Genomic DNA, 24564 nt, shown 5'->3' with positions numbered 1-24564 from the left:
CGATGCTCATCACCATCTCCAGAGGGCAGTACGCAGAACAAAGGAGGTATCTGATAAGAGGAGGATTCCAGGCCCCATCTATACTCCAGGACAAAAGGTCTGGCTCTCCACCAGAGATATCCGGTTGCGACTGCCCTCCCGAAAATTAAGTCCCAGATTTGTTGGTCCCTTCACCATTCTGGAACAGGTCAACCCCGTCACATACAAATTACAGTTACCACCACAGTACAGAATCCACCCCACATTCCACGTGTCCCTTCTAAAACCCTTTCACGATCCTCTGATTCCCTCCACAGAGCCTGGCCATGAAGAGGAACCTCCTCCCCCCCTGATGTTAGAAGAAGGGGCCATCTACCAAGTCAAGGACATCCTACGGTCCCGGCGTCGTGGTGGTCAGCTTGAATACCTCGTCGACTGGGAAGGATACGGTCCAGAAGAGAGGTCATGGGTCTCCAGATCCGATATACTAGATCCCGCACTTATGGAAGAGTTCCACTCCAATCACCCAGAATTTCCAGCACCTCGAGGACGAGGTAGACCACCACGACGTCGGAGGTTCAGGCCCTCAGGAGCGGGCCCTGGGGAGGGGGGTAATGTCACGGATTGGCCAGGCTCTTCCACCAACATCACGCACCGAGCACCTTCACCTGAGTATTAACCACGCACAGCTGCACCCAATCACTCCCATTCACTATATAAGCACACACCTCACTTCACTCATTGTCCGGTCTCGTTCCTACGAAGCGGACTCTGAGTGAACCACTTCCTAGGTTTCACTCCCCTACGATCTCAGCAATTATACTTAACTTTACTCTGTTTCCTTCTAGTCTGTCCAGTGTTCCCGGTGTCCTGTCAGCGTTGTGTGTCTCGTCAGTCTGTCTTCCCCGCAAGTCCTCTGGTGTGTGCATTCGGTCATCCTTCAGTGTTTGTCATCCCACCTTCCGCAGAGGATCATCAGTTCCACTAAACTCCGTTCATCTCTCCATCACTATTCATTTATACTCAACTGTTGGAATAAACATTGTTTATACTCACTCCCCTTGTTTGTCCGTCTGCTTCCGTAACATAGGGTAAGTTGACATGTACTTGCAAAGTTTCTTATAGTCAGTTAAATGTCTGTTGAAGGAGTAGTATCAACATATATTAAGCAGACAGTCTACTAATACTCAAATGGACCATCAAAATAAAGTGTTACCCTTTAACATCTCTGTAAATGGCACTTATGTGTTCCTATTTCCTTATGTAAAAATAAACGTGATTAATTTACAACGTTTGATAGAGTATATGCAATTTTCTCTTAAACAGAGACATTTCTTAAACAGGGTTTTTAAGATTAGCATTTAGGAGGTCCCAGCTAACAAAAAAGTACTGTTTAGCATTACCATTTAGTTATGAAATCATTTTCTGTGATTAAGACAATTTTGTTTTACACTCACAAACATTCATTGTTCTCCAGCTTACTGCATAGGTCTCAAACTCGATTCCTGGAGGGCCACAGCTCTGCACAGTTTTGCTCCAACCCTAATCAAAAACATATACAACACCGATACAACTAATCAAATTGAATTTGAGACCATTGGCTTAGAGCCTTATTTATCAGGGGTCGCCACAGCAGAATAAACTGCCAACTATTCCAGCATATGTTTTACACAGCAGATGCCCACTCTCAAGCCTTTTATGTGAATTTTAGAGCTTTTGTACCTTTATTTCTGAGGAATTATGATGCAAGTATAGGTTAAGTGGGCAGATGAGTGCCATATAAAACACCAGCACCGTATTTTAAAGTGTTACATAACAATACAGAAAGTTCATGGTACCTGTTGCCTGTTGTTGGTGTTGTTTTTTATTTTCTCAGCCTGGTTCTTTCAAGATCCTTCAACATCCATGATGCACAAACATGTTTGTATTAGTAGTTTATAAGGACTCTACATAGGTGTAATTTATTTTACACTGTAAAAACCCACTTATTACAATACTCTAGACCTAATCGCAACCCTAACAGGAAACATGTGGGAACATTTTTATTTCAAGACATCCAGTTAAGTATGATTTTTAAGCATTTTTAATTACAAGTATGGGTGGCACGGTGGCTCAGTGGTTAGCACCATCACCTCGCAGCAAGAATGGCATTTCTGTGTGGAGTTTGCATGTTCTCCCAGTGTTAGCGTGGGTTTGCTCCAGGTGCTCCGGTTTCCCCTACAGTCCAAAGACATGCGCTATAGGTGAATTGAATAAGCTAAATTGTCCGTAGTGTATGAGTGTGTGTTTGAATGAGAGTGTAGGATGTTTCCCATTTCTGAGTTGCAGATGCATATGCTAGAATAGTTATTGGTTCATTCCGCTGTGGTGACCCATGATAAGTAAGATACTTAGCTGAAGGAAAAAGAATTAATGACAAGCAGTTTAAAGGAAGGAGTGCAGCTAAGTCATACTTATTTCATTATATGACTTCATGTTCCTATAAATCACACCAACCTGCACACACACACACACTCACACAAACACATTATGAAGACATCAAGGAATCATTGTGAAAATACTTCTTTGCGAATCTGAGAATGTCTACTCTAGCTAAATGATAAACTACCCGAGACTGGGTTGTTTGTTAGGGTTCAATTATGAGCCTTTCTGCTGACTGAAAAACCTGTATTTTCAGCCCCCACCCCATCTCAGAACCCAAACACAGTGATTGGTCGCTGACTGTCCCAGCTCACACCTTTTTTTACACTTTTGTTGGGCAAATGGGGGGAGGCACCCTGCAGTTTAAGAGGGGTCACCAAAGTTAGAGCTGCCTCTGTGTTTTCTTTCCCATGCTCATTCAGCCTGCTTCACTTTTGTGACCCAAGAACTCAGGTCAGTCCATCAGGATACTCAGAGGACTGCACACACACTCATAGGAATCCCACATTTTGGCATTTTCAGGCCTAATGACTGGTAATGACCACTTAAGAGTGCATTTGCTGGTCTTCAACATTGCAACACTCTGAGACAAGGATATTTTTGACTGCTTTTTTTAAAATTATCTTCAAAACAATGCATTATTTACCAGGTTTACTTGTACTGATGCTTGTTTCCATATCCGAGTCCTTCCATTTGGAGCCCCTCAGTCGTTTTGACTGGCAGAAGAGCATTCGGACTGGCGAGAGATGCCCTAAAAAGTGCCACCCCGAACGTTGTCCGGATGTCAGGCAGCTGCAGGGCTGTCCAGCCGGATTGGTTCGTGATCAGTGCGGGTGTTGCTGGGAATGTGGGAATGATGAGGGGCAGTTGTGTGACCCGGAGCCCCAGTCTGGGTTGTCATTCTACGGCCGCTGTGCTGAAGGTCTGCGCTGCAGAGCTCCACGCAGAAACCATGCAGGTCAACCCAGAGCTGTCTGTGTGTGCGGCAAGCAGGAAGCTCTCTGCGGTTCTGATGGAAAGACATATAAGAATATATGTCAGTTACAGGCGGCTCAGCATAAGCAAAGCAAGCGGCCGATGCTGACAATGGTGCACCATGGACCCTGCAAAACAAGTAAGTAAATCATACATGCAGTTGAAGTCAAAATTATTAGCCCTTTCTTTTTCAAATATTTCCTAAATGATGTTTAACAGAGCAAGAAATCTTTCACAGTATGTCTGATCATATTTTTTCTTCTGGAGAAAGTCTTATTTATCTTATTGCGGCGAGAATGAAAGCAGTTTAAATTTTTTAAACCATTTTAAGGTCAATATTATTAGCCTACTTATGCAATATGTTTCATTATACAATGACTTGCCCTGTTACCCTAACTTGCCTAATGAACCTAGTTAAGCCTTTAAATGTCACTTAAAACTGAATACTAGTATCTTGAAAAATATCTAGTCAAATAGATAGTCGCCACTGGCTTGCATGGTTTGGGATCTATAGAGCTGCACTGAACTGAACTGAACTTAAACACTACAAACAGAACTACACTGTTCCAATTTACTATGACCTTTTATGTGAAGCTGCTTTGACACAATCTACATTGTATAAGCGCTATACAAATAAAGGTGAATTGAATTGAATTATTTACTAACATCATGGCAAAGATAAAACAAATCAGTTATTAGAAATGAGTTATTAAAACTATTATGTTTAAAAATGTGTTGAAAAAAATCTTCTTTCTGTTAAATATAAATTGGGGAAAAATATACAGTGGGGCTAATAATTTAGGAGGGCCCCCTACACTGTACAAATTGCTATGACAAAAAGTCATGACTACAAATTTTTTTGTTACTTTAACTTATTTAAAAAGTTAATCAGGTTTCAGCTACGTTTTTTTCAAGTTATGCAAAGAATAGCTTTAACTTTTTACTCAGTTTGCTTGACATTCTTATGCTCAGCGTAATTGAGTACACCCCATTTTGAAAACTAATATTTTTATCCATTTCTCAGTGAATATAGGCAATGTTTTTGCATTTTAACAAAACAGATTTATTAAACAGATATATTTATTAAAATAATATTTAGTCACCGAATATGTTTAGAAATTGAAAGATAAAAATAATGACAACCTACAAAATTTTAACTAAATTTTTTCTTTTTTTTTGCTTCTCTTGATCTTTCCCTCTTTTTAAAAATTGGATTTAACATTTTTCTATATCATAAATTTGGGTGTATTAGTTTTTGGACCGTTATCCTAAGTTATTTTGTTAGATAAGCTCCAGATTTGGCTTCAGCACTGACTAATCTAATGCACAAATATAATATTGTATAGCTTCCTATTAAAAAAGTGAATTTAAAAGATAGATTTTTGAGGGGTGTACTTATATATGCTGAGCACTGTAAATTGAGATTACTTAACTTGTTAACTTGATTCAACTAAAAACATAAGGCCGCACTCATTTTTGAATGTTATGTTGAGTTATTTCACTTGGTGTAGTTAAATAGATTTAGGACAACTTTGAGAAAAGGTTTTGAATCCACTTCGAATGCTGACTACTATTAGTTTATGTATGCATGACATATGAATCACTGTACTTAGACTTGGTCAATAACTATATTTAAATTTAATTATTGAAACTATTAAACAAGGAAGTGATAAATTAAATAGCATGATAAACAGTAAATTATTATATATCAGATATTAAATACATTAATTAGATAGATTAAATAGATTAATTAGAGGATGGTATGGGGGTTGAGCGTTGGGCTAACAACGAAAAAATGAGATGTTACGAAACACCAACATGGTGCGGCTAAATATCAACTTCGATATAAAAACAGCCCTGGGAGTAAGTAAGAGGATGGTAATGAATAAAGGAACAACTTGGTGGGGTGGTTTAGTTTTCGTTTAGCAAAAAATATGATTATTTTCGGATATTACTTTAAACTACTTCAAATAAAACTTAAAATATATTTACATTCAAGTAAATAAATGTGATTTTTTCCTTCATACAAATGAGAATAGCATTCCTTAAATAAACATTGTTGTAAAAACTTTAGATTTTGATTATTTAAAATACAATTATTTAGTTTGTTTTTGACCAGGACGTGTCTTGACAGAAATTGCTGCTATTAAAAGTGTTTGCAATTGCATTGGATTAGTTTTTCTATTTGCATTTGATATTCATACCTACTGTAGTAGTTGTTTTGTTTGCTCAGCCACCGCAGCTACAGTAAACGGTCGCATCATTTCGGTATGAATGCATGGGCTAATGTAAATGTAAATGTATATTAAGATGTAAATGTCTCCTCAAGAGGAACCATTGTCATTGATGGAGACTGAGCGGCATCATATTCATCTCAATTAAATGTTTTATTATGGAAAAAGCCAAATGAAAACCCATTTGTTCAGCTGTGGGAATAAAAAAGTCTGCCATTAGGTTTGTATTGAGCTTACTGTCATGTTTAAGATCAGCAGCCCGTGAGTGTCCATTCTCACACCTTGAAATAATTAACCAAGCTAAACAAACACAACCAAATGGCAGAGCAAATACAGAAGCAGGGGAGAAACAAAACATTAGCTTAGCATTAGCTTTCATGCTCAATGTTTCTTCTGTTCTGCTTTTTTTACAGAACCAGTTATTACATATGCTCCCCGTGATATCATCACAACCAAAGGAAGCGATGTCATGTTTTCCTGCGAGGTCTCGTCGTATCCTTTGGCCTCCATTCAGTGGAGTAAAGAAGGAAATCTTATTTCTTTTCCTGCTGATGATTCAAGCACTGCTGTACAGGTATGCGCAAGCTATATCATTTTAAAGCATTTTTATAGCAATATCCCATTAAACACACAGTCAACCATCAATCAAATAGTTTGAACGTGATTATAGTCACAATCTGTATTGTTTGGCATTTTTAGATCACACTGTGCATCTATATCACGGGGTGCCCGAACTCTGTCCTGGAGGGCCGATGTCCTGCATAGTTTATCCAACTTGCCTCAACACACCTGCCTGGTAGTTACTAGTATACCTAGATAGAGCTTGATTAGCTGTTTAAGTTGTGTTTAATTGTGGTTGAAGCTAAAATCGGCAGGACATTGAGCCCTCCAGGATCGAGTCTGAGCACCCCTAATCTATTTAAACTGATAAACTATGCATTCTTAAACATAAAATGCTCTAAAATTCGAGTCGCAAAGCATTGCGCTCTTAAAAATGATCATTCTATATTGACATAAAAGGAACACTTTTTTTTTAGGAAATTTGCTCATTTTAAATTTTTTGAGTGAGATGCTAATGGTCTAATCCGATTCAATGATTTATGCTAAGCTAAGCTAAAAGTGCTCCCACCAGACCCGGAGCCTATTTCCATAAAAAGTGGACTTTTTTGGGGAAATGAGCTCATTTTACAAGTCCCCTAGGGTTAAACAGTTGAGTTTTATCATTTTTGAATGCATTCAGCTCTTCTCCAGGTCTGGCGGAAACATTTTACCTGACTTTAAAGTTGACTTGGAGAACTTTTTTGTTTTCGTTGGTCTTAGTACATGATGTAACTACAGAATAGTCAAACTTTAAATAATGTCTTTAGAAATTTTTGAGCGAGATGCTAATGGTCTAATCTGATTTAATGATTTATGCTAAGCTAAGCTTAAATTGCTTCCACCAGACCTGGAGATCTGCTAAATGGATCTATTTAATGCTAGTGGAGCCTATTTCCACAAAAAGTGGAGTGTTCCTTTCATTTTCCATTAAGAACTTTTAACATACCTAAAACTTCTCCATTCCACAAAGGTTCTTTACAGTGCTGGCCCATAAGGTTGAGGAGCCCTAGGTGAGATAAAAAAAAATTGGGCCCACTGGTGTAAAAACAGTGAGAAGAAAGCACAAAAAAAAATACAATTTTAATATGTAAGTGTATACATTTTTTATTAACTGTCACATATTAAGCTTTAATACATATGTAAAAATATTTACTCAGATGTAAACAAATAAGTTTGCAAGTATTGCAAAGTACTACTAAATAAGGTATTATGCATGGCAGAACATACCTTTACTTTGAGCTTGCTTTCCTTCCTTTTTTCGGCTCTGGAAGGATGCAGTTTGTATGCCATTTCATTTCAAATTAAAATTTTATTAAGATCGATTAAAAATATCAACGACACTTATGACGTTATATTACTTAAGACTTTAAGACACTTTTTTGGGTTTATATCTAACGTGAGCAGTTAGAAGACATGTTGAATCTGTGTACAAATACATTACGTCATTCTAGTTCACCCAACTATCGCGGGTGGTGTTTTGCAAAATAGAGTTTGGTGCTGCTGGGTATGTTTCTAATATTTTCTTCTTTTATTCATACTGTTGTTGTGTATTTATTATCGTATCTTGTTATAGAGAGCTATTCTTTTAATGAAATGTGGAGTTTTTTTTTCTCACCGTCGTTGTGAATTTTATCACGTTTAATGGGGGTTGTGCATTGCGCATTATTATCCTTACAAGCTCGTTCTCGCACTTACGTTGACAGTAAATATACAAGAGCAACATTTGTGGGGCCCTCCAAGAAATGCGGGGCCCTAGGCGACCGCCTATATTGCCTGTAAGATGGGCCGGCACTGGTTCTTTAAACCTGGTTTATACTTCTGCGTTGAGTAATCAGCGTGACCCATGTCGCATGCCTTGCGTGTTATTGTGCATTTATACTTCTGCACGCTGTTTGTGTTGCTCTGCAATAACACTTCCGAAACGCTAGCTGGCAGTGAGGTTTTTATGTTCCTCTGTGTTGAGTTTCTTTGTGGAATTTTAGTTTTTTCTGAACGCTACCTTAATGTAGAAGTAGCTCAAACTAACTCATTTTGAGGCGGGAAACAGGAGACGTGCAACGACTTTAGTCATAAGGTAAACACAAAACAAAAGTTTCCATCTGGACCTCCTTCACGGGACGCGACAGTTGTAAACACTCGCTCCAATGAGTTTCCGCGGCTCTCTGTCCCGCCCACACTCATCACAGCTACCAAGCCAACCAATCAAAGAGCTTGCACTACGCGTCATTGCGATGTGTAGTTACATTTTTTGAGAGGTGCGCATCAGCAACGGCCTCGGTGAGGGCTATGCATCTACGCGCAGGCTGCGCCGGAGCATATACGTGGGCTTGACGCAGAAGCATAAATCAGCCTTAAATGTGAAAAATTCTTTACACTATAAACAAATGGTTCTTATAAGTAGTCTTTACTTAAAATTCACTTAAACGTTCTTCGAGCAACTAAAACTGGTTGTTCTATGTGCTTAAAAAATCTGACTATACTTAAAAAAGTGAGTAAACTCGTTTATTTTAAAGCGATTAGTTAATTTTACATTGTAAAAATCTATCCGTAAATTAGTAGTTTTTCATGTTTTGTGGTTCATGCTTTTATTTTTTATTTTTTATTTTTTCCAGTTTATTTATGCTTTTGAATTGCATTATGGGACCTTTATATTTCTCCCAACAACTTTTAACATTTAAAAGTTTGGAAAAAGTGACTTTTATTCACATTTTAATAGTTTAAAGTGATATATTGTCAGGGTTGCTGTTTTATATTGCGCTACAAACACCTTGTAATAAACTGTCAGTACATTTTCTGTTATTTTACAGACTTATTTCTCTACACATATTATTTATTATGTATTATATTATTTCAAACTACCTAAATGTCAATAAAAGTCACTTTGTTCAACTGTTGAGTTGAATTTTCAACATCAAAAGGCGACAAAGCAAAGATCAAGGTCCCATTTTTTCCAGTTTCCCACTAAACAGAACTGTCATGTGGTCAAAATGTTTCACAGATGTTCAAAGTTTTTCATGGAACGATCTCAACACAGAAAACCAATAGACCATTTCAATGTGGTCATGTCATAAGCCCATGAACATTTTCTGCTTGTTATCAAACTACTTCATAACTGTAACAAGAGGCAATTCAATCATAACTTAATGTCAAAACAGCTATCATAACCTTATCTATCTATCTGTGGCTCTTTTTGGATTCTCTGCAGCTATAGAAATTAAAAACGTAAAACAGGAAAAACCATTGTTTTTGTTTACATCCCTCAAAATGGTCTATACACAAGTTTGTTTTTAAGAGTGTTCACAGATAAATGCCTACTCGCACACCTACATGCATTAGTCGCATTCTCTGACAAACGGTTGTGTGTTGTGTGCTTGTGTAATTACAGGCCCGTGGAGGTCCGCGGCGTTTTGAAATGACCGGCTGGCTCCAGATTCAAGGAGTCGGGCCCAATGATGCAGGTGTGTACACATGCACCGCCAGGAACGCCTTCGGTGAGGTGTCTGCCTCCGCCAGATTACAGGTTACACATGGAGGTATGCTTGAGAGCACACTCATTCAAACACACAGACAGACACAGCCATTACCAAACAAGGTCAGGGGTGAACAAGCTGAAAAAACACCATTGTTGGTACTGCTTCCACACACTCACACACACATATCCCACCGTTTATGTCTTTCACACTTATGCCCAAGAGAAAATATTATTGTTTAGAGGTTTTGATGGGACATAGTTAAGGACACTTACCGAGGCTGTCTAAGATGTTTCTCCTAAAAAGATATGGGAGAAATAAAACACAAATTCTATTTGTGTCTATTTGTTCTTCTTCCAGTCAGTTGTTCTTTTCATCCATCCATCCATCCATCCATCCATCCATCCATCCATCCATCTATCCATCTATCTATCTATCTATCTATCTATCTATCTATCTATCTATCTATCTATCTATCTATCTATCTATCTATCTATCTATCTATCTATCTATCTATCTATCTATCTATCTATCTATCTTCCAGTCAGTTGTTCTTCCCATTTATTCATCCATCCATCCATCCATCCATCCATCCATCCATCCATCCATCCATCCATCCATCCATCCATCCATCCATCCATCCATCTATCTATCTATCTATCTATCTATCTATCTATCTATCTATCTATCTATCTATCTATCTATCTATCTATCTATCTATCTATCTATCTATCTATCTATCTATCTGTCTTCCAGTCAGTTGTTCTTCCCATCCATCCATCCATCCATCCATCCATCCATCCATCCATCCATCCATCCATCCATCCATCCATCCATCTATCTATCTATCTATCTATCTATCTATCTATCTATCTATCTGTCTTCCAGTCAGTTGTTCTTCCCATCCATCCATCCATCCATCCATCCATCCATCCATCCATCCATCCATCCATCCATCCATCCATCCATCCATCCATCCATCTATCTATCTATCTATCTATCTATCTATCTATCTATCTATCTATCTATCTATCTATCTATCTATCTATCTATCTATCTATTTTCCAGTCAGTTGTTCTTCCCATCCATCCATCCATCCATCCATCCATCCATCCATCCATCCATCCATCCATCCATCCATCTATCTATCTATCTATCTATCTATCTATCTATCTATCTATCTATCTATCTATCTATCTATCTATCTATCTATCTATCTATCTATCTATCTATCTATCTATCTATCTATCTATCTATCTATCTATCTATCTATCTATCTTCCAGTCAGTTGTTCTTCCCATCCATCCATCCATCCATCCATCCATCCATCCATCCATCCATCCATCCATCTATCTATCTATCTATCTATCTATCTATCTATCTATCTATCTATCTATCTATCTATCTATCTATCTATCTATCTATCTATCTATCTATCTATCTATCTATCTATCTATCTATCTATCTATCTATCTATCTATCTTCCAGTCAGTTGTTCTTCCCATCCATCCATCCATCCATCCATCCATCCATCCATTTCTGAAAGCTGATTGCAGTAAGTAGCTGAAGGCTGATTCACCCTGCTTTGACTGAACTCTTGGAATTTCTAATTTACTTGATCCTAATGATCTGAGTGATCTGTTAGGTTTGTATTCAGTGAGGATATCTGTAATGCATTGAGGTACAATATGTTTTATTTATGTTCAGCTCATTTTAAATAATTTGAGTGTTTTCAGAGATATATACCAATTTTTTTTTGTTCTGAAAATTATAAAATCAATATTTAATTTCCGAGTACATCAAATAAAAGCACAGATTATTTTGACCAATTTTGACTTTAGAAAAGCTCTAAATGACAATATTTTTAATTAAAATGTTGAAATTTTTTTTTTATAAAAATCCAATAAAATAAATAAATTAATTGGCATACACTGAAAAAAAAATATTCAAAGATGATTCCTTGGATTTACTAACTGTTTTTAAGTTAAGTTTTTGTAAACAATTTATTTAGGTTGAATTAAAACAAACAAATTAAGTTGAACAATTTGTTTAAATTCAACACATAAATTGTTTGCAACATATTGCAGAAATCGTTTTTTTTTCAGTGTACACTTTCAGAAATAAAGGTACAAAAGCTGTCACGGTGCCAGAAGTTTTAAAAACGTACATTTTTGTACTTTAATATGTACATTTAAGACTAAAGAAATTGTGCTTAATTGTTAACTTAAAAAGATTAATTTAATTGTTTTTTGTTCAAGCCACTTAAATTAGTACAAATAAATAAATAAATAATTGATAACCATGAATGATGAACAAATGAACATGAATGAATTGTGTGGAACCCAGAATTTTTTACAGTAAACATTCCTCACAGTTCCACACAATTCATTCATGTTGTCTTAACACAAATCCATTAAGTTAACTTAACACATTTAAAAGCATTGAACATACAGTGAAGTTGTCCCCCCCAAAAATCTCAAGAATTCTGTTGTTTCAGCTCATTTTAAATAAGTAGTTTAAACAAGCAGCAACAAATTTGTACCCTCTAGGTATTAATATATATCTTTATATATAATATATATCTTTAAGGTACCAATTTGGATGCTTCAGGTACTAACATAACTCTTTAAGTATGCAAATGTACCTTTTGTACCTTTTACCTTTTATTTTTGACAGTGTACCTTCATTCATTTATTTTCCTTCAGCTTAGTGCCTTATTTATCAAGGGTCACCACAGCAGAATGAACCATCAACAATTCAGGCATATATTTTATGCAGCTGATGCCCTTACAGATGCAACCCAGTTCTAGGAAACACCCATACACTCACACATTCACACAAACATACACTACGGGCAATTAGTTCATCCAATTCACCTATACCGCATGTCTTTGGACTATGAAGGAAACCGGAGCACCCGGAGGAAACCCACGCCAACATGAGGAGAACATGCAAACTACACACGGAAATGCCAACTGACGCAGCCGGGACTTAAACCAGTGACATTATTGCTGTGAGGCGACAGTGCTAACCTCTGAGCCACCATGCCGCCGCCGGTGCACCTTTGTAGAATAAAACAAATATTAATATTTTACCCATCCCTAATAAATCTAACCCATTTTTATGTATTGTGAAGTTGAGTATAGTTGAGAGGTGCTCATCTTTTATCTTAAATTGATTTCCTCCTCTTCTTACAGTGAACAGTATTTTTAGCATGTCGTTTCACTTGATGCAAACAATAAATGTTTATTTCCCTTCCATCCAAACGTTTTTCTACTTTTAACACTGGAAAACTATCCGCCGGCTCTCCAGTGTGGGGTCTGTTAGGTTATTCGTGTTCTCTTTGCGGTCTGTGGCCTGGTCACAAAAGACGCACCAACAGTGGGAGCTGATCGATTGGCATATACTCCTATCAAAGCTTATCATCTCCTCATCGCTAAAGGTGAACTTGGCCTTCCGAGAAGCCGCCAGAGCTGATGATAACCGTACACCAGTCCAGGGCCTTTTCGGCAGGAGCGTAAAGGCTGGTGCTGACAGGAGGTCGAGAGGGCCTGAGATGGGGGGGAGATTTGGAGGGGAAAGGGAGACGGGGTGGAAGGGCTTGTGTATTATGTGGCAGGTCTTTGCTGTGACTGTCTGGCTGTTATCGCTTTCTCTTGGGGGTCTGCTCCTTTAGACAGACCCTTATCTGTAGCAGCAGTGCCTATACCCCCCCTCTCCCTCCATTCCTCATTTCCCGGAACGTCTCGAGTGCTATGAACTCTGGGATATAGGCGGTAGTGAAAGGTGACTCTGGACAGACCCTTTCCTATAGGTTAAAAAAAGATGGATGTTTTATATATATAACGCACATGTTTTACAGAAAGTCATGTGCAAAATATTAGAGAATGCTGCACTAAGTATTCCTTATTTTGAGTTTTTGTTTTCAGAAATAAGTTAAAATTAAGTGAGATTTTCCCCTTAAAACAAGCTAAACTGTCTAAATAAAACATGATATATTAATTACCTTAATGGCAGATTTAAGAAATAATATTTGCATGTTTTACAGGAAATTAAATGCAAAATATTAGAGAATGATGCACTTCAAAATATGCAGTTTTTGTCTTGTTTCTCTCTAAAAACTCTTAAATCTCTAAAATCTTAAATAAAAAAAGTATTTGTTAGTTTAATACTAAAAGAATATTTGTTTTCAGAAATAATGAGTCAAAATTAAGTGAGTTTTTTTCCTTAAAACAAGCTTAATGGTCTGTCAATAGGGTAAGCAAAATAAACTTGATTAAACAAAGCAAGATTATTACCCCAATGGCAGATTTATAAAATAGGTTTTTAGGTTTCAAATTTTTTAGGTTTAAGGAAAAAATAATTAAGATTTAAATGTAAAATGCACATATGTTTTACAGGAAGTCATGTGCAAAATATTAGAGAATGCTGTACTTTACAAAATTACATTATTGTTTTGTTTCGATCTAAAAAATAAAAAAGTATTTATTATTTTATAACAAAAACTGTTTTGTTTTCAGAAATAAACTTGATTAAAAAAACAAAGCAAGATTATTTTAATTACCCCAATGGCAGATTTATAAAATAGGTTTTTAGGTTTAGATTTTTTGGGGTTTAAAGAAAAAATAATTAAGATTTTAATGTATAATTCACACATGTTTTACAGGAAGTCATGTGCAAAATATTAGAGAATTCTACACTTAAAAAAATTAAGTTTTTGTTTTGTTTTGATCTAAAAAAATAAAAAAAGTATTTATTATATTAATACTAAAAAAACTGTTTTGTTTTCAGAAATAATGAGTCAAAATTATGTGAGTTTTTCCTTAAAACAATCTAAACTGTCTGTCAATGGGGTAGGCAAAATAAACTTGATTAAAAAAACTTTAAATTAACAAAACATTAAATTAACAAAACAAGATTATTTTAATAACCCCAATGGAAGATTTAAGAAATAGGTTTTTAGGTTTAAAGAAAAAACAATTACGATTTAAATATATAACGCACACGTTTTACAGGAAGTCATGTGCAAAATATTAGAGAATTCTACACTTCAGAAAATTAAGTTTTTGTCTTGTTTTGATCTAAAAAATAAAAAAGTATTTATTATATTAATACTAAAAAAACTGTTTTGTTTTCAGAAATAATGAGTCAAAATTATGTGAGTTTTTCCTTAAAACAATCTAAACTGTCTGTCAATGGGGTAAGCAAAATAAACTTGATTAAAAAAACTTTAAATTAACAAAACATTAAATTAACAAAACAAGATTATTTAATTAGCCCAATGGAAGATTTAAGAAATAGGTTTTTAGGTTTAAAGAAAAAACAATTACGATTTAAATATATAATGCACACGTTTTACAGGAAGTCATGTGCAAAATATTAAAGGATGCTGCACTTAAAAAAACGCAGCTTTTGTCTTGTCTCGATCTAAAAAATTATTAAATCAAAAAGTATTTATTATATTAATACTAAAAAACTGTTTTGTTTTCAGAAATAGAGTCAAAATCACGTGAGTTTTTCCTTAAAACAAGCTAAACTGTCTGTCAATAGGGTAAGCAAAACTTGATTTAAAAAACAAATCGAGATTATTTTGTTTGTTTCAAAGGTAAAACTCACTTCATTTTGACTTAATATTTCTGAAAACACCCCAATATTTTTACTTGTCTAGAAAATGCTTCATGCAATTATTTTTGGATATTTGGACTAGAAACAAGACAAAAACTAAAAGTATTTTCCTTGCTATGTAAATACAAACATATGCTGTTTTTTACACTCTTAACATGTTTGTTATTAGCATTAATTGTTCCATAATTGATAAAACCTTTCTGTCTAAGGGAAAAAAATTGGGTAGACTTTTATAAAATGTTCTTTACAAGCTTTAAATAATGTTGGGTTGTTTAATCAAAAATATAAAACATTTTGTAAAGTTTTATTCATAGCAACTCATTATTTTTTATTATTGTTATGATCAGTTACTGATGAAATACAGGACATTTATCAGGCACTAAATGTGGATCTTTCAGTTTTCTGAACTAGTTACTTGCTGAAATTAATTTGAACAAAGATTATTAATTGCTTCACACTTATTTCATGTTAAATACTTGTTAACAAACACTTTTCTCTATGCGTTTTTTCTCCAGGTTCTCAACTCAACAAGGAGTTCCAGCAAAAAGGAGCTTACAAAATATCAGGAGAAGACGAGAACATTGACGACGAAGATTACGAAGGCCAGCCGAGCGGACATATGTATTTGTAACATACAGAGATTCTAAAAACATAGCATTTAACCAGAAAATTGAGCTCACTATGTACTCTTAAACTATTTTTACCCTCTTTAATGCGTGAGTGTTGTATATAATTTCAAATGACTTCTATTCACTCATGAAAATTGTACTTACAAATTGAACTTAATTAAATATTTGATTTAATCCTCCTTTTGGATTTTGTGCATATTTTCGTGACGTTACATAAAAGGGCAAACCTCTCTAAACGCTCCCGAAAAAAACACTCATCGATGCTGTCGATAATAATGTAATAATAATAATAATAATAATAATAATAATAATAATAATAATAATAATAACAATAATTAGCTTAATAATGGCAAAGATAATAACAACAATAATACTACTACTACAACTAATAATGATAATAATAATAAATGTAATGTTTATTATTATTAATAATAATAATGATAATAATAATAATGTTTATTTTATATTTAGCAGAATTGTTATTATTATCATCATCATCATTATTCATTCATTCATTTTCTTTTTGGCTTAGTCCCTTTATTAATCTGAAAAAATTTTATATTGAGTAGAATTGTTATTATTACTATTATTATTATTATTATTATGATTTGATTTTTTTATTTACTATAGCGCAGAATTTTTCGGAAGACCCAAGGTTGCTAGACAACAGACAAATAAACGCTTCATAAAAGTGCAGACCTCTCTAAAAGCTCCCAGAAAAACACTCATTGATGCTGTCGTGGCACACACAAATCCCCCACCCGAACCCTATTGAATAAAACATTAGCAGTGTTTTATAATAATAAACATAATAATAATAATAATAATAATAATAATAATAATAATAATAATAATAAATAACAATAAAAGCAATAAAGACAAATATTATAATAATACTACTATGGCTAATAATAATAATAATCATAGTAATAACGTAATGTTTATTATTATTAATAATAATAATAATGATCATAATAATAATAATAATAATAATAATAATAATAATAATAATAATAATAATAATAATAATAATAATAAAATAATAATAATAATGCTTATTTTATGTTGAGCCGAATTGTTATTATTATTATTATCATCATTATTATTCATTCATTCATTTTCTTTTCAGCTTAGTCCTTTTATTTATCTGGGGTTGCCACAGAGGAATGAACCACCAACTTATCCAGCATTTGTTTTACGCAGCGGATGCCCTTCCAGCCGCAACCCAGTACAGAGAAACACCCATACATTCTCACATTCACACACATACAGCCAATTAAGCTTATTCAATTCACCTAGACCACATGTCTTTGGACTGTGGGGTCATTATTATAACATAATAATAATAATAATAATAATAATAATAACAATAATAATAATAATAATAATAATAATAATAATAATAATAATAATAATAATAATAATAATGTAATGTTTATTAATAATAATGTTTATTTTATATTGAGCAGAATTGTTATTATTATTTATTTATTTATTATTTTTTATTTAATATAGCGCAGAATTTTTCTAAAGACCCAAATTGGCTTGACAACAGACAAATAAACGCTTCATAAAAGCGCAGATCTCTCTAAAAGCTCCCGAAAAAACACTCCTCCACGCTGTCGTGGCACACACAAATCCCCCACCCGAACCCTATTGAATAAAACATCAGCAGTGTCTCTCCTCACTTGTGTCCTCAGCAGAAAAAAAGCACCCAGGTTAAGTTGTTTGAAAGCTCTGGTATTAAGAGGCGTTTTACACTTAAGAAGTTGGTTTCGCTAGGTTTTCCCTTCCCTCCTCGTATTGATTGATGCTTAGCTATCAATGCATAATAGAAAAGCACTCAGGACAAATGTGGGGTTATGGCCTTCCAGGGAGAGAGAGCAGACCGGGCTGTTTCTCAGCGCCATTATTGCCCCATAAAGGATCCCCAGGGAGGGACAAGTTCCTCACATCAGCACACACCAAATACCCAATTAAAAAAGAAGACCTTTAAATTCTCTCCTCTTTCCTGGGCGGAAATCAATCAGAATTCAATCTGTTCGGGTTTGGATTCCGACAGGCCAGGTAATTGCTCACCAGAGCTCGGATAGGTGACAACGGCTTGCCAGCCAGCCAATCGGGTGTTCTCTTTCATACCGAAAGCTTCATCCAGGACAACTTTTATTTTTAGCCTCCCCCCCTCCGGTGGCAGGTGAGGACTTTCTTTTATAGGCAGCAGCATCAGGTAAAGCGATCCGACTTGGCGCTTTAAAAATAAACGCCTCATTTCACAGTAAGTGGCTCTCATATTCGTCTTCTTAAAAGCTCTTCGGAAAATGAATTCCAATTTGGAATGATTTGTACGAGGTGTCGGCAACACGATTGGACGAGTGAGAATCAAACTGTGTGGGAGGGAGAGAGAGAGAGAGAGAGATGGATGAAGATGTGAGATGGAGTTAGAAGAATGCAATTAAAAGCTGAACGGTTCTCGCTCCGGCGTAACTCTATCCGTTGAGATGAGAGGAGAGCCTCTTTCTCATGGCTGTGTTTGCGGGGATGAAGCTCTCCCCTGGCCCTCGTTTTAGATCTGCGCCTTAATGATTCCCTCTCTCCGATGGGAGCGAGTGGGCTGCTGTCGGGATCGGGAGACACAGCAGTGCCCGAGTGGCCGCCGAACACCATGTGCAGGGGTCAGCCCGGGTCAGAGGTCATGGGCAGAGAGCTGGGATTAATGGACATCTCAATAAAACGCGGGCTCGGGTTACTAGTTGCCCAGCTTGACCTGACACACACTCACACACATGCATGCAATCCATCTCTAATTATTTCACCAAAGTGTAAACACAAGACTCACCGCAAGTGGAAGAAGATGTGGTCAGAATCGTAGCTTCACCTGAAATAGGCAAATATGTTAATTTTATTTATAAGAAATTACTATGCAATTGTATAATATTATGTATATTGGATGTGTGTTCAAACAGTGTGTGTGTGTGTGTTTATTCATTACTCATTGCTGTAAGTGCACATTGATGGATGCAGAGCACAATTTATATATCGAAGCAATTTTTATACTAATTATATTATTCATTCATTCATTCATTTTCTTTTCGGCTTAGTGCCTTTATTAATCAGGGGTTGCCACAGCGGAATGAACCGCCAACTTATCCAGCATATGTTTTAAATCATGACCATAATAATAACAATTCTGCTCAATATAAAATAAACATAGTCATAATAAATATATATTTAGCTTTATACTCATAACAATTCTGCTAAACATAAAATAATTTGATAATAATAATAATAATAATAATAATAATAACAATTCTGATAAATGTAAAATAATTGTATAATGATAATAATCATAATCATAACCATAATAATAACAACTATGCTTAATATAAAATAATTTGAAAATATTAATAATCATAATGATAACAAGTCTGCTCAATATAAAGTAAACAATAATAATAATAATAATAATAATAATATTAATAATAATAATAAAAATAATACATTCATTTATTCATTTTCTTTTTGGCTTAGTCCCTTTATTAATCTGGAGTCGCCACAGCGGAATGAACCGCCAACTTATCCAGCATTTGTTTTATGCAGCGGATGCCCTTCCAGCTGTAACCCATCACTGGGAAACACATACACACTTATTCACACACACACATACACTACGGAAAATTTAGCCTACCCAATTCACCTGTACCGCATGCCTTTAGACTGTGGGGGAAACCGGAGCACCCGGAGGAAACCCACGCGAATGCAGGGAGAACATGCAATCTCCACACAGAAATGCCGAGGCTCGAACCCGCAACCTTCTTGCTGTGAGGCGACAGCACTACCTACTGCACCACTGCATCGCCAACATATCATTATTATTAATAATATTATTTTTAAATAATAATAATTATTGTATATTTAGCTTTATACTCATAAACATTCTGCTAAACACAAAATAATTGGATAATAATAATAATAATTCTCATAAATGTAAAATGATTTTATAATAATAATAATCATGAGCATAACAATTCTGCTCAATATAAAATAAACATAAAATAAACATAATAATAAACATAATAATAAACATAATAATAATAATAATAATAACAATTCTGCTAAATGTAAAATTATTTTATAATAATATGGCAACCCCAGATTAATGAAGGAGCTTAGCCAAAAAGAAAATAAATGAATGAATAATCATAGTCATAACCGTGATAATAATAACTACTCTGCTCAAAATCATAATAAACATATTAATAACATCAATAATAATGATAATAATAACAATTATACATTTAGCTTTATACTCATAATAATAATTCTGCTAAATATAAAATAATTTGAGATAATAATAATAATAATAATAATAATAATAATAATAATAATAATAATAATAATAATAATAATAATTCTGCTCAATACAAAATAAACATAGTAATATTAACAATTTTGATAAATGTAAAATAATTTAATAATAACAATAACCATAATAATAACAACTCTGTTCAGTATAAAATAAACATCATAATAAACACATTAATAATTATATGTTTATTTTATATTGAGCAGAATTGTTATTATTTTGATTATGATTGTTGTTATCATGAATATGTTTCTTTTATACAGCACAGAATTTTTCTGCAGACTCAAGGTTACTATACAACAGAAAAATAAACAACAGAGACAGGAGAACAAGGTAAGGGTAAATGAGAAATTAACATACAGTGAATATACAGTGATAGATCATTAATCTACAGTGGATAGATTAAACCACACTGAACTGAGCTCAACTGAACTGAACTTAAACACTACAAACTGAACTACACTGTTCCTATTTACTGTGACCTTTTATGTGAAGCTGCTTTGACACAATCTACATTGTATAAGCGCTATACAAATAAAGGTGAATTGAATTGAATCATAAAGTCACTGAACAGAAAAAAAACCATATTGGAAAAACTATTATATGATGTAAACATTTGAAAAGAAATCTGAAAAATAAAGCAAATAAAATCGGTATTGGGTATCACAGTGAAGCAGTGGGTAAGATGATTATCTTACAGCAGGAAGGTCGCCGGTTCGAGCCCGGGCTGGGTCAGTTGGCATTTCTGTGTGGACATACAGGTGAATTGAATAAGCTAAATTGGCCGTATGTGTGTGAATGTGAGAGTGTATGGGTGTTTCCCAGTGTTGGGTCGTGAATGGAAGGCCATCCGCTGTGTAGAACATATGCTTGATAAGTTGGTGGTTCATTCTGCTTTGGCAACCCTGGATTAATAAAGAGACTAAGCTGAAAAGAAAATAAATGAATGAATGAATGAATGAATGAATGAATGAATGAATGAATGAATGAATGAATGAATGAATGATAAATTAGTATTGAATCAGTAATGAATGAAAATTCTTTACACAAGTGAGCATCAACTGGAAAATATGGAAAACTGAAATGAAAGCGGGAGAAAAAATATATACAGGGAAGATGTTAGACTTAATGAACTGGTCATGACAGTGAATGAAGCATTTTAATATTGCACTGGTCGATGGGAAAGACAGTGAATATCCACAGGAGAGATGAACAGAGATCATATTGACTGCTGATGGCGAGTCTCCGCACAAAAAACAGACGTGAGCAACTAATCGCTTGTTGACAGATGATTGGTTAGCTTGTTTTGATGTTTCAAATTCTGCCAAAATTTTATTCATCTGTGGGGGCAACCGACCTTTTAACGAACGAATGTATTTAATAAATACACTTTTAGATTTAAATAAATAGGTAAATAAATAAACATTCAGTCAATTTAATTTACAATTTTATTATATTTATAAAATATTCATTCATTCATTTTCCTTCAGCTTAGTCCCTTTATTCATCAGTGGTCACCACAGCGGAATGAACCGCCAACTTATTCAGCATATGTTTTACACAGCGGATGCCCTTCCAGCTGCAACCCAGAACTGGGAAACATCCATGACACGACGGCCAATTTAGTTTATTCAATTCACCCATCCCACATGTCTTTGGACTATGGGGGAAACCGGAGCACCCGGAGGAAACCCACACCAACACGGGGAGAACATGCAAACTCCGCACAGAAATGCCAACTGGCCCAGCAGGGACTCAAACCAGCTACCTTCTTGCTGTGAGGCGATCGTGCTAACCACTAAGCCACCATGTCACCACCTATATAATATAATTATAACTAAACGCAATGTTTAATAATGACTTCATTGATGTTATCATATCAAATAACTATTTGTATACATTATTATTTAATTATTAATATTTAAATGTTTTCAGGTAAGTATCGTGTCTTGATTTGATCCATACATTAATTGATTAATAAGGCCTAGTTAGTTGTTGAATGTAGTTGGAATGTAATTACACTGTAAAAATGTATATGACAAAAAAGTAATGAGAACAAATGTTTTTTGTCACTATAACTTATTTGAATAAGATAATCAGGTTAAGTTAATATTTTTAGTCAGACTGACTGATATGACTAAATATGAAATACTGATATGACTAACTGATATAAGTTGAGATGACTACAAATTCAACCAAGCCATCACACATTTTTTTTTCATATATAGCCTAATTATTAAAAATAATTAAATATTTAAATTAGGTATCATAATTAAATATATTTTCATAATTATGAAATTGTGATATATACATTTCTTTTATGATTTAATTGTTATTTATACATTTATACAAATTATTTAATTATGATTTATACTTGCATACAAATTATGATATATGCATATTACTTATGATATTTACATTTCGTTTATAATTATGAAACATAATAACTGGGTTTATATGTATAACATGACATTTAATATATTCATTTATAATTAATATATGTTTCATTATTTACAATGTTGTTTTTTCTTATAGCCTAATTATTAAAAATAATTATATATTTTAATTAGATATCATAATTAAATTAAAAGATATCATAATTAATTTTTTTTTCATAATTATGAAATGGTGATATATACTTTTATTTTACGATTTAATTATAATTAATACATATATGCAAATTATGATATATACATATTAATTAAGTTATAGTTTTCATATATAATTATGAAACAATTACTAGATTTATATGTACATAACATGGCATTTATTATATTCATTAATAGTTAATATATGTTTCATTGTTTACAATAGCTTAATTATTAAAAATAATTATATATTTTGATTATATATGATAATTAGATATATTTTCAAAATAATGAAATAGTGATATATACAGTCCTTTTATGAATTATTTATAACTTACACATATATACAAATTAGTTAATTATGATACATACATATTAAATATGATATATAGATTTCATATCTAATTATGAAACATAATTACTAGCTTTTATATAACATCTATTATATTCATTAATAATTCATGTTTCATTATTTACAATGTTATTTTTACATATATAGTTTAATTAATAAAAAACTATTAGATATTTTAATTAGATATAATTAGATATGTTCATAATTATGAAAATATGATATAAACGTTTCTCTTATGATAAATTTTTGATTTATACATATTTACAAATTATGATATATATACATATTAATTATGATATATAGATTTCATATTTAATTATGATGCACAACTACTAGATTTATACGTATATAACAACATCTATTATATTCATTAATAGTTAATATATGTTTCATTATTTACAATGTTGTTTTTCTTATATAGCCTAATTTATAATATATATATATATATATATATATATATATATATATATATATATATATATATATATATATATATATATATATATATATAATTTTTTTTTTTTTTTTAATATTATAATTAGATATTTTTCATAATTATGATATATACTTACCTATTAACTTACTTATTTATGATATAAATTGACATTATGATATATAAATGTGATATATAAATTATTTAATTACGATTTATAGATATATACAAATTATTTAAGTACGATTCATACATATATACAAAGTATGATATATACATAGGCTATTAATTATGATATATAGATTTCATATATATGAAACATAATTACTAGGTTTATATGGATATAACATAATTTTAATTACATGTTTTGGAAAGAAAGAAAGAAAGAAAGAAAGAAAGAAAGAAAGAAAGAAAGAAAGAAAGAAAGAAAGAAAGAAAGAAAAAGAAATCGTACTCAATTATGTAAATCTGTATGTGATTATTCAAATGTATCAGTATTATTTACCTCAGTGTGCAAATGAGATCATGTCCTCGGGTCTGAAGAACGAAACCCACAAAAACTATAACCAGAAACCGATAATTTCTGCCTCGGTTCCAAAGCAAGCTTTAGTAATGTAATGTCAAGCAGCACAGAATCGAGTTTAGCTGTAAAACATCTGAGAAAAGTCGCAGAAATGTCTCATTAATACCATCAGGTGGCGCGTGCTGCTGTCTATTCGCTCCGTGTAGGAACTCTCGCGAGAACACTGAAAGCTGACGCTGAAAGTCTCGCGAGAATCCGTCCTCTGCTGGGCTGCATTTGGATGATGGATTGTGAGCGCCCTCATTAAGTCACGCAATGAGTGAAATATGTCTTTGTCTCCCCTTTGTCGCAAAGTAATAAAGGGACGCTGAA

At 33.6% G+C, this 24564-nt stretch overlaps 1 protein-coding gene across 1 annotated transcript; it reads left to right on the top strand.

Annotated features, from left to right (window-relative positions):
* The first annotated feature begins 2872 nt into the window (after positions 1-2872).
* Positions 2873-16112, top strand: kazald2 (Kazal-type serine peptidase inhibitor domain 2). Its single transcript, XM_056472649.1, has 4 exons — positions 2873-3514; positions 6023-6183; positions 9595-9742; positions 15820-16112. The coding sequence occupies exons 1-4, from the start codon at positions 3034-3036 to the stop codon at positions 15933-15935; spliced, it is 906 nt and encodes a 301-aa protein (XP_056328624.1). The 5' UTR covers positions 2873-3033; the 3' UTR covers positions 15936-16112.
* Positions 16113-24564: the final 8452 nt, after the last annotated feature.

This window comes from Danio aesculapii, chromosome 14 (genome assembly GCF_903798145.1).
Source record: "Danio aesculapii chromosome 14, fDanAes4.1, whole genome shotgun sequence".
NCBI lineage: Eukaryota > Metazoa > Chordata > Actinopteri > Cypriniformes > Danionidae > Danio > Danio aesculapii.
Note: the sequence above shows the minus strand (reverse complement) of the source record. Positions and strands in the feature narration are given on the sequence as shown.

Excerpts from the sequence above, each read along its gene's own strand:
- kazald2 (XM_056472649.1), top strand. The coding sequence starts at position 3,034 with ATGCATTATTTACCAGGTTTACTTGTACTGATGCTTGTTTCCATATCC. Across the intron at positions 3,515-6,022 it reads CCATGGACCCTGCAAAACAA|AACCAGTTATTACATATGCT; the intron begins GTAAGTAAATCA and ends CTTTTTTTACAG. Across the intron at positions 6,184-9,594 it reads ATTCAAGCACTGCTGTACAG|GCCCGTGGAGGTCCGCGGCG; the intron begins GTATGCGCAAGC and ends GTGTAATTACAG.